The sequence below is a fragment of the Pavona decussata genome, unplaced genomic scaffold, assembly GCF_977016875.1.
Source record: "Pavona decussata unplaced genomic scaffold, jaPavDecu1.1 SCAFFOLD_133, whole genome shotgun sequence".
In the NCBI taxonomy this organism is placed as follows: Eukaryota; Metazoa; Cnidaria; class Anthozoa; order Scleractinia; family Agariciidae; genus Pavona; species Pavona decussata.
Window position 1 is genome coordinate 437,345 of NW_028145546.1, and position 13,860 is coordinate 451,204.

Below are 13,860 nucleotides of genomic sequence, written 5' to 3' on the forward strand. Positions count from 1 at the left end.
TTGTTGTTGTTGTTTGTTTGTTTTTCACCGCTATTTTGAAAATGGAAGTCAACCTTTTTCCTTGGGCAATGATATCGCCACGCTCAAAATGGCGACACACATGTGTAATCGTGTATGCAGTATCGTACTCTGCCATCTTTCAATTCTAGAATATTCACAACTATAAGTGCATCACAAAAACAAAAACATGTTAAAAAGGAATCTTATGGCAATAACATTGTGGGTATGAACTGATACGATGCAATCTGAAAGTTGTCTGACCACACAATTAAGAGCTAGACAAGTCAGCCAACTGTGAGGTTACTGTGACGGTTTCCACACCTTGACCTATTTTTTTACTTTCGAATCCTTGTGATGCCTGACATTTGGTTTTACAGAGCCCTTGTGGTAAACTGATAACACGGATATTTTGCACACGCTATTGCAGGATTGTAGAAATTACTTTGCATCAGATTCTTCCTGTATCCTTCATTTCTAGCGTTTTGCCATTGTGCCTTCTTTTCAAAAGAATGACGAAAATGCTTCAACCTGGCTGCAAACTTCTGTGGTAGAACTTGATCTTTCTTCATGCAACCAACAACTCTACTGTTTACTTCTTTCTTGCCGTCATGTGGTCACAAATTCCCGCGCTTAGAAAACGGCGGGACCCGCTGCTCCAAGCAGGTGACCGTAGTGACGTCACTACTTGTGGAAAGCAGATCTCCGTGCTTTTGGTGCCGCCATGTTGAAATGGCGTCAGTCTCTAGATTCCCCAAGCATGACGCTACCGACTTTCAGAGGTAAGAAACGCTTCATTTAACACGCTAGAAATTAACGTTTGAAGGCGCAATGAAATCACGAGGATTGTTTGAAAATAGGGAGAATAGAGAATTATCACAAGCAAGTACTACCAACTGTTAAACAAAGAAATTCACGCGATTCATTTCTATTTAAGCTTTGTATTACTCAATTAAGGGGACGTTGAGACTTTTTTCTTGGGTACATAGCTGCTGTCAAATCATAGTTTTCCTGCATTCATATCGATGCTTGAGTCTTAACTGCAAAAAAACTCCACGACATTTTAGTGATCTTTCTTTCGACTCTTTTGTTGTTCAGTGGCTTTTGTTCTCTTGATCGCGTTAAGAGTACACACGTTTTGAAATTTGCTAGAATTAATTGCAATAGTTTGCCGGACAACCAACTAAATACTTATTAGAGAACTCAAACCTACCAAAATTAACTCATTTTTTCTTCTGAAGATTTTTGCCGATCTATATTATTCACTTTGATAATGACAATAAGTTGATTACAAACAAGATCAAAGATTAGAAGCATAGGTACTGAAGCCCTTACATACTTCGTTGTGTCTTGATTCGTGAAAATTTTCATCAAATATACTACAGTAGCCAATTGCTGCTAAAAGAGAAATTCAATACCAATTTTATAAAACTTAGATCTTGAAGTTCGCTGACGCTTTTCTTCACCGTGACTGGAGGAGCCATGCCTGACGCACGGTCTTCAGATAAGATTCAGAAGATTACAGCCTCTGGTCTGGTTTATATTTTTGCTTTGCTTGGTATTCCATTCCTGTGGGCTGATCTAAAAAAAATGGTGCATGTGGTAACTGGTTAGTAACTGTCTGATGTTAAAAACTTCGGCTTTGTCGCAGACTCTAGGAAAGCTGAAGTCACATGTGCCAGTTTGCAGTTAGCAAAGTACACCCCTTTCCCAGGAAACTGTCCAATCGACCGTGCGCCAATAACCACTGCGACAGACGCTGCAACTTCATACAAGCAGGTCTGCTCGCAGACTAGTACTCTTTTGCCGTTTTAAAAACAGAGGATGAAGTAAAAATGTGCCAAATTGTAGTTGGCGTAGTTTCTTGTTGCACATTAGAGCCATCCTGGAAACTGTCTGCCCAGGTTTTGCACCAACAACCACGGTGCGGAATTCTATGTTTTACACCCAGTGTACTTTGCTATTTAAAAATGTACAGTGGTATTATCGTGTCACACATTTGAGTTACTGGTTGAAATTCAAACTGTCTACACTCATAACAATTCACTGATAACCAAACGGGTACCTAATGCGAGCTACCTACCTTTTCAATTTTTAAGAAAGCTTACAGTATGGTGCTAAGAATAGTGTGGGCACTTGAAATTAGTTCGATTGACTTGCCAGTCAGAATCAACTCAATTTCTTGGAAACCAACTAGCTAAACTCAAGGTAAATTGAGCCTCAGTTTTGGAGCATTGCAGAACGCTTTTCGGGGAATATTTTGCCGGCAGCATAAGTTATAGGGCGACTGAGAACGAGGCTTTTAGGCGTGGGCGGTAGCTCCGGGGTATAAATGAGTTGGAGTATTTAATAGCTGTCCATTTTCATTTGCTAGGTAGTCGATGTCCCTTTTTTTTTTAAAGCTGTTCATCAAGCCTTAATTTGGCTTGAAGAATTCTCAGCCTTCTCTATGCAATGACCACCGTATCCCTAACTCACAGCTGACACTAACCCTCACCCAGCTCCGGACTGATCGCCATTACCTGTTACTTCATAACGAGGCTGTCTCGACCCAGTCCTCCAGGGTTTTTAGACCATAATTTTATTCTAGAAGGTGTTGACGAGAAACACACATTTATTAAAGTGTTTGGACAATTAACCCTTCCACTTCCAAACTTTTTAAAATCACGTTTAATACTTCATTGGAAAGGGAAAAAAGTACATGCTAGTGTTATAAGTAAAAGGCAATTCATCTTTTATAAATCCTTTACCGGTATTGTGTGCCCTTAAAATTCCACCTGTGTAAACTTCTATATATTAAAAAGATCTTCAAAAAACAAAATAACATATCAAAACAGACACGTTGGTCTTTTCATATGTAAATTATGATTATATATTCAAGATAACAGCGAGCAAATTTTCGTAAAATTGTTGCGCGTTCTGATCAAACCTTCATCGATTTCGAGGCTTTCCGCATCTTGCAACCGGAGCGGAGATTTAACTACGGAGGAAGGAATAGAATGCCTGCCCTTAGCTCTGACACAATGCTGGAAGCTAAACTCCACGATAAATCTAGATTCATTTAGTGTTTACGTGAGGAGGTGTTCATGGCGCCAAGTTTTCCCAATCCACGGCAACAATACAAGCCATTTATTGGAGAAAATAACAATCGCCGAAAGAAGCGCGGTAAGAATCTTTAATCCTTAAATTAAATTAACCGTTTTTAATACTAATCATTTGTTTCGAACTAAGCTGATGCGCATTTGCTCGTATTGACATTTATGTTTTTATATTTTCCAACCTTCTCGAACAAGTTTGGCGGGCAAGAAATGCAAATGTTTAATAACCAAAATTTGTTACTCGTTTTGCAACATGCGACTGATATACCGACGGTTTCTGATGACGAAATTAGCCTTTTCTTCAAGCAATTTAATCCAATAATGCGATGGTCTCTCACTTATTTTAATAAAATATTTATCACATTTTCTCGTGATGTTTACAAGATCGAGCCGCAACCGCCTGCAATCTTAAAAATCACAGTATGTAAACATGAAATTTTTTCGTCGTTTATTGCATTTAGTTACCGTTTATCATAAATTAACCACGGTAATTTTTGTTAAATTTGCCTTTATGTTGGACTTGTTAGTAAGTGGAGACTATCAATACATCGATAGATGTATTTTTCAGTCACTGACACAGGCATAATCGGAAAAAGAAAAGCATTAATTATTCACACACCGCTGTCATACTAACCCTCTTCCTAAAACGGCAAGCCTGAATAGAGTTTGAGCCACAAAATGTATTCATAATTAAGGTAGGGGCTGTGCTGAAATCTTGCCAAAGAACATTCGAGCTAGCTCTCCCAACAGCAGTATTTTTTCCTGACATTTAGCGTACGCGATAATTTGTTGTTGATACTGTTCTTTTCATACAATATATAGAAATATATACACTTAGATGCATCTTGGAGGCAATAGTATTGCCTTCTAAGTGCATTCAGAGATTAGTAATGTATGAATTGTGGTAATATTCAAGACGTTTGTTTTGTCCGTGTTTGTTTGTTTTTTGTATATTGTCGGTTGTTACGATCCACACCGTCTCGGATGGAGCAGTTTGTCGTTGTTTTTTTTATTTCAACGAATTTCCAAACTGGTGCTAGAGTTAAAGCTCTCCGATACTTGGCGTAACTTATACGCCAAACAACACTTCTGTCCTTTCCTAAAACAAACGACATTATAAACAAATCAGTTCCCATGTAACGAAAATTGAGGTGATATTTCGGCAACGAAAACTGTTGTTTTACACTGGCACTTAAATTCGAATTTCTGAGGCATCTGAGCAGATAGTCCACGAAACAGTTCGTTGATTGTCCCAGACGAGTAAAGGCTGGTTTTCACTAGGACATAAGCATAAGCATTACGATAAGCAAGTGAGAACACTAGCTGCATAAGCATAAGGACAGACGCACACGCAGAAAACATCCCCTCGATGTTAAGCCTGATGATGGCGGACGAAACATTGGACAGCCTTGTGCTTGTGCTTATGTCACCCCCGTTCTCATTACTGAAAACTGCGAGATGAGCCTAAGCTTAAGCACAAGAAGAACGAAAGTGTCCGTTCTTCATCTCTTTTCAATCTCTTGTGTCGCAGGTGTTCTCACTTGCTTAAATAGTTAAGCGGCCCTTTTGTGATTTCAATTTCAATTTATTGCTTCCATCACTAATACATTGTTGTTCATGATAATTATACAATACTAAATAAAATAGTGATGAGGGAGTCTATAGAAAAGCAAAAAAATGCTTGAAGTTATAGATTATGCTTTAGTGCCTTTTCTTTTGTGTTAGTGCAAAACAGACTTAATGGCCGCCTTTTTTCAGCACAACCCAGCCACGCTCAATCCTGTCTTTCTTTTGTTTTCAGATTTTGATCCTCGCAGGAAACAACCGTCATCCAATTTTCTATCCCGCTTTGCGTTCAACAACACTGGGTTGTTATGTCTGGTTGGTATTCTAATATTTCCTGTCTTGCTGGGAGTAGCTGTCGGCTACGGTTTTATCATTCTTGGCGTCAGCGCGTACAAGAAAATGACGACAGAAAAGTCGAAAGCGAACGCAACGAAGGAAGTCCAAAAAATTCAAGTTGTGCTAGGAGATAAAGTTGTCGACTCTTCATTTCCTAAAACTGTTTCTTTGAATGTTCAAGAGGCGAAAAATCGCAGTTTTTCTGGCCCACCTCCTGCAAGGTATTACTACCACCGCCTGTGTAACTTTTCTAACGAGGTTTTAAATGGAGATGTCAAGACCAACTATGACGAAAGCTCCATATCAGAGGATGAACCTGACAACAGGGCACGTGAAAAATCAACCGTAGGTGCCCCGGATATTGTAGGCTCTGACTCTAGCACGCATGCGTCGCTCGAGGACAATTTGGATAAAACAGAAGAGGACGTTGAGAGAGGACTGAGGAGTACACAGCGCGAAAGGGCTGATTCTGGGTTTTCTGCCGAGGAAAACAGCCCTGCCAAGAAGAGGAAAGCAAACAAAAAAGACACGACAGAGAAGAGGCGCTTGGACTTATCAGAAAACAATTCTAAGGAGACTTTAAATCAGATTAATCTCAAAGAGGTTGGTTTGATAGAGGAGGACAAAACATCATCGCCGGACAACATGGAAGAAGGTCGAGGAAGAATCCGATTTGCGCTGCACTACAACTTCGCGAAAACTGAGCTGCAAGTGAACATCATCAAAGCAATAAATCTTCCAATCGCAGACAATAAACAAGGTATCAATCCAATGGTGAAACTGTCTTTGCTTCCACAACAATTCTGTTGGCAGAGAACGAAAATCATCGAGGGAACTCCAGATCCTGTTTTCAATGAGACTTTTGTTATCTCTGGTTTTTCAAAGGACAGAATCAAAGAGTACGAACTTAAGTTCAGAGTGGTGAATTTTCGGGACAACTTCAAAGAGCGCTACGGTGATGACGTCATAGGGGAGATTCTGTTCCCTCTGTCGGAGCTTAAGATGATAGAGAACTGCCCCTCGTTTTCGATCACCAAGTGGTTATACCTGAAACCTCCAGCTCCATTAGCGGTGAGTTTTAGTTACATTCCATTTCATAGACCAGTATTCAATTGAATGTCTTACAAAAAAACAAAAGTAATTGCCCTGACCAATCAGAACAGACGCAAACAGGGCAATGAACCAATCAGCATTCAGAGCAAATGCACGTCACCGGTGTCAAGTGCGGAAAAACGCGTGCGAGTGAGTCGCGATTGGTTTTGGTTTTGCTACCCATTGATTGAGAAAGTGGTACAGTATACGAGTTTTGTTAACCAATCACATGCAATCTGTCGTCAAGAAAAATCAAAGCAATCTTAACACGAATTCCTCTCGCCACTTAATTGAAAAGCGCTCCAACAAACCACTGATGATGAGGCCAGAAACCAATGGATAGTGAAAAAAAGTGGTAGACAAGGTAGAGTCGTTCTTTGGGTCTTGTTGGCCCATACTACTGGAGCTCGACCCGGTTTCTGTAGCCGGGCTGCATTGGCAGTATAACAACTCTCTCTGGATAGGATGCTTCGCATTACAAATTTATACCCACTATTTTCAACGAGTTTGAATTTACATATTTGTGTACAGGGGAAACCGCGCGTAGAAAATAGGAGGCTCTTTAATGGCGTAAATTATTGAATTTAATGCTTCCTTTCAGCAGGAATACTTCATCAAGAAAGCGGACGAAGGACCCCCCTCCCTCTCCTCCCTCTCCTTCATGCACACAGCCATTTGTCTATTCCTCCTTTTTTCTCCACTAGTTAGCATGTTTTTCAATTCGCGTGGGGTTTCGTCCAGTCCAAGACAATCCATTACAGCCCTTTGCTCTGTTTTTTCTTCAGACGGAGGCTGCTGACCTTGGTGAATTGTGTGTATCTTTATGCTTTCGACCAATCAGTGGCCGCCTGATTATAACTGTCACGAAGATTCGCGGGTTACCAAAGGCAACCGCTGACCGCACAGGTAAGTGACCGGGCGCATCTATTGTTGATTGGATGTTAACTGCTAATTAAACTATTTGTGGTGGTAGAAGCAAAAATATTTGTCTCGTACAGTGAAAATTATGCATAGCGAATCCAAAAATGAAACGTTTCTTGCAAACAAAACTAAAAAAAGAGTCTCATGGGCTTCCACAGCCGTAAATTTGTATACTGATGATAAAAACCATAAAATCGCTAGTTGGTGAAAATACACATTTCGAATGTCAGCTGATCTCGGTGCGGCGATTGAAGCTCGTTAGTCGCACGATTTGAGTAGTAAACCGCGTTTCCTGTTTAACGTTTACCTTTAGCCGCTGCCGAACACTTTCATTCGTTTCACTTCAGACCCCTACGTCAAGCTGGCACTGTACTGCGACGGTGCGCGCGTGTCCAAAGCGAACACGCGCGTCAAACGGCGGAGCCTCAATCCCGTGTACAACGAGAAGTTCAATTTCAATGTGTCTGCTGACCAGATATCCCTGACGACCGTTGTGCTCAAGATTGTTAATCACTCTGAGATCAACGTTGGCGGTGGAGGCCTGGGTACAGTCATTCTTGGTTTTGATTCGTTCGGCTCAGGGCAGGAACAGTGGAAATCAATGATTGAGTCGCCAAGCAGACATATTGAAAAATGGCATAAACTAAACAGCGACGTTTGCTGACATGGGCCTACAAACCAAATTAACAAGTGATCCAGTTGTGGTTATGTTTAACTCAGAATTTTAGTGTGCAAAGTGTGAATACTTTTCACACGTGTTGTCAACGCCAGCCGCTTTTATTTTCCATCACTAAAGTGGAGATGAGGACCGTGCATGGTTTCCACGCGGTTATTCAAGCCTCTCGAGGATCAACTCTTTGCACGTGCCGTTATTGCAAAGGAAACCAATCTTCCTCGGTTGTTTTGAGCCTCTTGTTGGAAGAAGGGGATTTACTGAAATCCTGCTTATCTGGCATTCCTTCCTATTGTACTTGACAGGCGGCGTGTACGTACGCATTGTATACCTCTTAAAACCCGGGAAAAGTTACGTGAGACAATTCATGATTAGGTTTCGCCTGTCCCACACTGTTAGGTCTTCTGAACTGGTCATGGGTGTGCCATAGAGCCTTGTAAGGGAAAGGAAACAAAATATGATTGCTTCTCATACGACAACGACTTCCCTAAAATCATAAAGATTTTTTTTCGGGAAAGAAAATAGACCAGAACGATAAAGAAGAGGACTAACAAGTGTTAGTCGATTATTTATTTAAAACAAGAGAGAGAGAGAGAGAGAGAGAGAGAGAGAGAGAGAGAGAGAGAGAGAGAGAGAGAGAGATTTCGATAAAAAGGTATTCGAGGAACCGTATACAAAATACTGAAAGAAGTTGACATAAAAAGGCGTACAGAAAACTTTATATGAAATATATCGCAAAGAGCGAAGATAAAATTCAAACTGAAGCAATTAAAAGCCGGAGCAATTTTTGGTTCAATGTTACAAATTCTAAACATTGTCATTTATAAAGTCTGGCATCCTTCTCTGAAAAGGTATTGGGAGGAACATTAATTTATTGAAGGAATAAAAACTGTTGACTTTGTATTAGTTGTGTTCTTGTTTGTTAAGAAAACTTAGCGGTTCGAGGTAATTGTTTTTACGATGAAAGCTCAAAAATAGGTGACACTCAGGCAAGTTCTCCCACAAGACTCCCCCTTCGAAGTCTCTGCAACAAGTTTTCCAGTGGAATGGGAGAGGTTTGCCTTATAATTGATTAATAAAGTGGCGCGAGCTTTTTAAACCTTAAACCAATCTTCAAAAACTCATTCGTCGACGCTTCCTAATCGAGTCGTCCCAATACTGTCCATCATGCCCAGCGCGTGTGTTCCTTAGCGCAAAAAATCGAGAAAATATGTCTGTGCAAAATCGCACCGTCATAATAGCATAATGAATATGACAGTCCATCATGCCCAGCGCGTTTCGTACCCAGTGCGTACCGCTGTAAATGTTCCCGAGCGCGAGTAATCGAGAAAAGAAGTTGTATATCGAATAGGATTGATATAAAAATAGATACTAGTAGTAATCGAAGATTATAGTGCGTCGATTTAGGCCCCTAGGCTTCTAACTGGGTTGCATAAATCACGTTAAGATTACAGGAACCTGTAAATTAAATTGTTATAAAAATAAATATCAAAAGGTGTCAAAAATGGTTTTAAAAAACATAGACGTTTCTTCAGTGTGGTCATGTCATGCATCTCCGAGGAACTTTTCTTTCACCGTTCATTATAAAAACGTCAGGTCACAATAGCATCTTGACGTCCCGCGCGCGTTTCGCACCGTTCCTCGTGGTTTCGCTAAGAAAAGTACAAAACGAAAAGTACAAGACAAGGTAAGATCCTTTTCTTTCTGAAATATCCGCCGCATCCTTGGTAGGATGCCCTATAAACACCTGGGACAGGTAGCATAAAACGTTTCTAACGGCTGTTGACAATTGTTCCCAGACAATAACCTAATGTTTTGCAACTATACTTACAGGTTCCTGTAATCTTAACATGATTTATGCAACCCAGTTAGAAGCCTATGGGCCTTAGTCGACGCACTATAATCTTCGATTACTACTAGTTCATAAGCCCATTGACCTATCAAATGGTCGATAAAACATCACGTGCAGTGGTTTTAAATCTCGATAAAACACTGCTGCTCGTGTTTTAAGCATTACATATAGCATAGTGAGGTAAAAATCTAGACAAAACAAACACGAAAATGCCTTTGAAACTCAATTCCAAACCACTCTAGCTGTCCTGTAAGTTTTACTGTAGGCATATCCGTCATCAAATTGAATTCCCTTCTTTTCTTTTCTTTGCTTTTTTTCTTTCGTATTAGTCGTTTTTTACGTCATTTCTGACTGAAACCAGTCTTCGTTTTCTAGCCTTTAGGAAAGCGTGAACTCGAGTATTGCACTCGGGTATGTCATTACTACTCTTATGAGCTCCTGATCCACTGGTTGCTAACGGCCTGGCAGACCATCCTGTGGTGTTTTCCCGTTGCCTGCCGACGTTGTTGAAAGCCGTGACGTAACAATGAAGCTGTGATCAGCGCGCGCTTCATTCGAATGGAGGCGCGCGCACTTATTTGTCACTTGACTGTGGTCTTAGCACATTATGACAACAGTTGATTGGGCTTCAAGTGGAGAAAGGCTAGCAGTGCGTATAGTAGCAACAGCGGATAGGATTATCTCTATAGAAAGTCCAGTTATCATTCACAATGCCATTTTAGGGTTGTTAGCATAAACCAGTGAGCGAGTATAACTAAAACTTGCGATCTCATTGGCTGCGCAACTGGCCAATCAAAACTCTAGAATTAACTCTGGAATTGCAAATTCAATGACCCAGAGTATCTTCCCTTATCCAGATGGTGAAAAAGGAAAAGGGCCAACTTCTTATCCAACTAGCTGGATATAAAATCATTTATCTGATCATGAATTTCTTTGTTAAATACATCAGCTACCGAGTTATGCTGAAAAATTAGATGGTTTTCTCTTGGTTGCTATGGACTTTGTCAGTTAGCGAAGTGATTCGCTCTTCACCGGCCATCAGCCGATAGAAACCTTGAGTTTCTAAAAAAAAAAAGTTGAGTTTTGCCTTCTAACCGTTAATAATTGCTTTTCAAATAGGGGAGCTGCAGGCAGTTGGCACAGGAAATGCCGATAAATGTGGGATGCGTCATGCTGTTCGTGATGGTCAATCCTAGAGAAATAAGAGAATTTGCCGAACTGGGTCACATTTTAGGTTTAACCCTTTGTGACTATTTTACATTCTGACAATGACATCTGAAGCTAGAAAATGCATACTCCGAGCCAGGAGTTTCAATTCCATAAAAGAACGCAATTTTTCCAATTCCTATTAAACCGTAATCATGCACTCTCACGCTGTGTACATTTCCGTACTATTAAAGAATTTACAAGCCACAAAATTGGATAAATATAGCAAGAGGAAAACGTTTACTCATCAAGAACGTTAACTTGTTTTGTTCTTGCGTGGCTACCAATCAGGTGTCTGGTTAAGCATTTTCGTTCGCCCATATAAAATTTCCCCCATAACAAATTCGCCCAACAAGTCACCATCTCAACAAACTCGGCTTGCCAGCTTCTTATGGGTGTATATTCGTACGGGAAAATCTTTAAACATTCTTTATCAGTCCATTAGTGTCCCTCAGTTCACTCAATCAAGATGCAAGACTCTATATAGTGAATAGACCATCACCGGGCATGGGACGAGGCGGTGAACCTGTAGCCAAAGCATGGTGTCTCACTTTCGTTAAGTATGGCACGTTTGATGTCGTCTGTGCTCTGAAAGAGAAAGAGAGATAAGCTTAGAAGGAATGACAAAGATAAAATTTTGTAGACAATATTTTTCTCTTTTGCAAGGAATCCTGGAATCATATCTTTGCATTTGCGCACCAACAACGAGGCATTTGGGTGGGGGTGGGGTGAGGTAATATTGTCGTAAGGCGAAAACCTACGTGTTCTTGGTTGCATAAAGGTAAAAATAAAAATAAAATTCACGTGATTTAAATCTTTTATCTCTTCTGCGTGATCATTAGAATGCAGGCCAGTTATACTTTCTTTTTTGTGAGTTGTGAAGGCTTGACTATAGTTTTCAGTCATTTTCAACTTCTATCCAACAATCCAACCTTAATTATACACTTAGGTCGCGTCCTTGCGTCATCAAGAAGCGATTGATCGTTAATCTGTTGGTACTTCTCATCGTGCTAATATTAGCCAGTCCCTCCCGTTGCAAACACAAGCCGCAGGCGACAAACATCCGGTTCAAAGGGCTTCAACAATTCCCAGTTTTCCGGGTTTGCCTGTTCAAAATAGTTCAGCTTGACGCAAATGACATAGCATTTGCGACTTTATGAAACATATACGCATTGTAACAAACACCTGATCTTTTTCTTTTTCTTTTCTTTTCTTTTCTTTTTTTTCTTTCTTGAGTGAAAGATAAAGAGATTTGAAACTTATACTTCCTTTCGAGAAAGTCTTAAAGGATTTAGGAAGAACTATAATGGTTTTAACGTATTATCAGTTTTTATCAGTTTTTCGGTGTAGGAAATGGCTCTCTTCTCCTCGATTAGTGTTTCTGTGTACAGTATCTGTTTTTTTCCCCTCTAATATCTCGAAACTTCATGGCACCAGATGGTCGATAATGAAAGGAAATCTTTAGCAAACATACTCGCACGCAATAAAATTGTTACCGCTCTTTAAAGTTTACATTTTGGGACGTCTCACTCAACCATGGACTGTTTTGATTACAATATGTCAATGTTTTAAAAACAAGAAAGTGCGCCATACCGAGCTTATCAAGATCGCAGTTTCCTGATATAAACGTACGCGCCCACTAGTGCAATAAAAATGTTATCTTAAAGTTTCTAGAAATAGAAATAATTGATTTATTTACTGGCGTATACGGATTCCACATATTCGTGTTTATTTGCTGGAATCTCTTCAACTTTGATCTCGCATAAGAGAAATATTCACGGTAAAATTTATTTTTAAAGAGAGAAGGCGCTGGACGTTGTCAATTTAATACAATTCACGTATTAAGAGTCATGGAACTCTGGTAAATATATAAAATATCTTTGGTATTTTGGGGTGTGACAAGGCGCAACTTTTGTAATGGGGTGGTGAAATGTACAAATGAAAAGGGTTTCTTAAGATAAGCAGATAGACAATTAGTTTATAACATAAGATAAAAATAATATGAGGGCAAGCCCCCTTACTTTCTTGCGAAATACGTCAGAAAAGCCGCTAGGTGATATCAGTTTTCAATTAAGAGATGAATAGGAAGGAAGAAAGGAAGGAAGATATTATTGCACTAATGTATAATTCATATCTGCCAGGACAGGAGCAAGGTCCATAAACGACCTCGCCAGTGAGTCGAACAATTCTAGTTAATTAAAACAGCATTAAGAAACTACAAGGATATCGGTTTAATATCAGTAAATATCGCGGCTGAGATTTTTTCATTTGACCCCCAGGAAGGTAAATCATGAAGGATTAAGCCTCGGATGTTACGTCATTTCGCTTTGCATATGTGCATTTTCTCTTGCAATTAATACGGCCGCCATTCTTTTTATCTCGAACGTGAAGCTTCGTATCGATAAATAAACAAACATACAAACCCTTTTGACAAAAATACGAGAAAGGAAGGTTAACGGCATTTCAAGGCTTACAGCTGTTCCAAAAACAAGAAAAAAAAAATAATACAAATATCTGGGTTCTGTGAATTTCGTGGCTCGTGCACTTGGGGCTAACTAGCATTCTCCAGCTGACTGGAACTTAACTTACGTAAGCTAAAACATTTAGTCGTGTTATGATGAAATGAAAATGATAGAAAAAAAAAACTGGAGAAAGATGATAACGCAAAGGAACCTAGATTTAATGAAGTGCCAAGGGACCAGGAAATTGGTTCGTTATATCGAGAGTTCGTTATATCATACATTTTAAAAGGTCGGGCTGGATAATATCGTTCGGTATACAGAGGACTTCGTTAAAAAGAGGTTCGTCAAATCGAGCTTCCACAGTACATGGGAATGTAACTAATTACGAAGCATGGGATGTTATCAATGCTCATGATTTTAGGATGATACCACTAAGAATGCCCCACGCCATTGAGCATTGCGTCCTTGATCATCAAAGATCGAGCACTAAATCAATGACTCTTTTTTCTGCAAGGCTGATCGGTCTGCGTAGAAAACATGATAGAGACCAAACCGAGAATCAACAGAATGCGGCAACCGTGGACAGCTGTTTCGAGCTGGTTGGCGCATTCTGTTGATTCTTGGTTTGGTCTCTATCATGTCGCTGTCGTGATAAGT

The 13,860-nt window shown here is 40.0% G+C and overlaps 1 protein-coding gene across 2 annotated transcripts; it reads left to right on the top strand.

Annotated features, from left to right (window-relative positions):
• The first annotated feature begins 699 nt into the window (after nucleotides 1-699).
• LOC146468015 (synaptotagmin-4-like) lies at nucleotides 700-8,249 on the top strand. Of its 2 annotated transcripts, none has more exons than XM_085124793.1 (4): nucleotides 700-779; nucleotides 4,897-6,068; nucleotides 6,875-6,995; nucleotides 7,358-8,249. In XM_085124793.1, the coding sequence occupies exons 1-4, from the start codon at nucleotides 722-724 to the stop codon at nucleotides 7,672-7,674; spliced, it is 1,668 nt and encodes a 555-aa protein (XP_084980919.1). In that variant the 5' UTR covers nucleotides 700-721; the 3' UTR covers nucleotides 7,675-8,249. The 2 variants fall into 2 exon arrangements, with proteins under 2 accessions (XP_084980919.1, XP_084980918.1); XM_085124792.1 differs by lacking the exon at nucleotides 700-779 and adding an exon at nucleotides 2,885-3,162 and having other exon boundaries at nucleotides 7,358-8,248.
• Nucleotides 8,250-13,860: the final 5,611 nt, after the last annotated feature.

Excerpts from the sequence above, each read along its gene's own strand:
- LOC146468015 (XM_085124792.1), top strand. The coding sequence starts at position 3,084 with ATGGCGCCAAGTTTTCCCAATCCACGGCAACAATACAAGCCATTTATT. Across the intron at positions 6,069-6,874 it reads AACCTCCAGCTCCATTAGCG|ACGGAGGCTGCTGACCTTGG; the intron begins GTGAGTTTTAGT and ends TTTTTTCTTCAG. Across the intron at positions 6,996-7,357 it reads GGCAACCGCTGACCGCACAG|ACCCCTACGTCAAGCTGGCA; the intron begins GTAAGTGACCGG and ends GTTTCACTTCAG.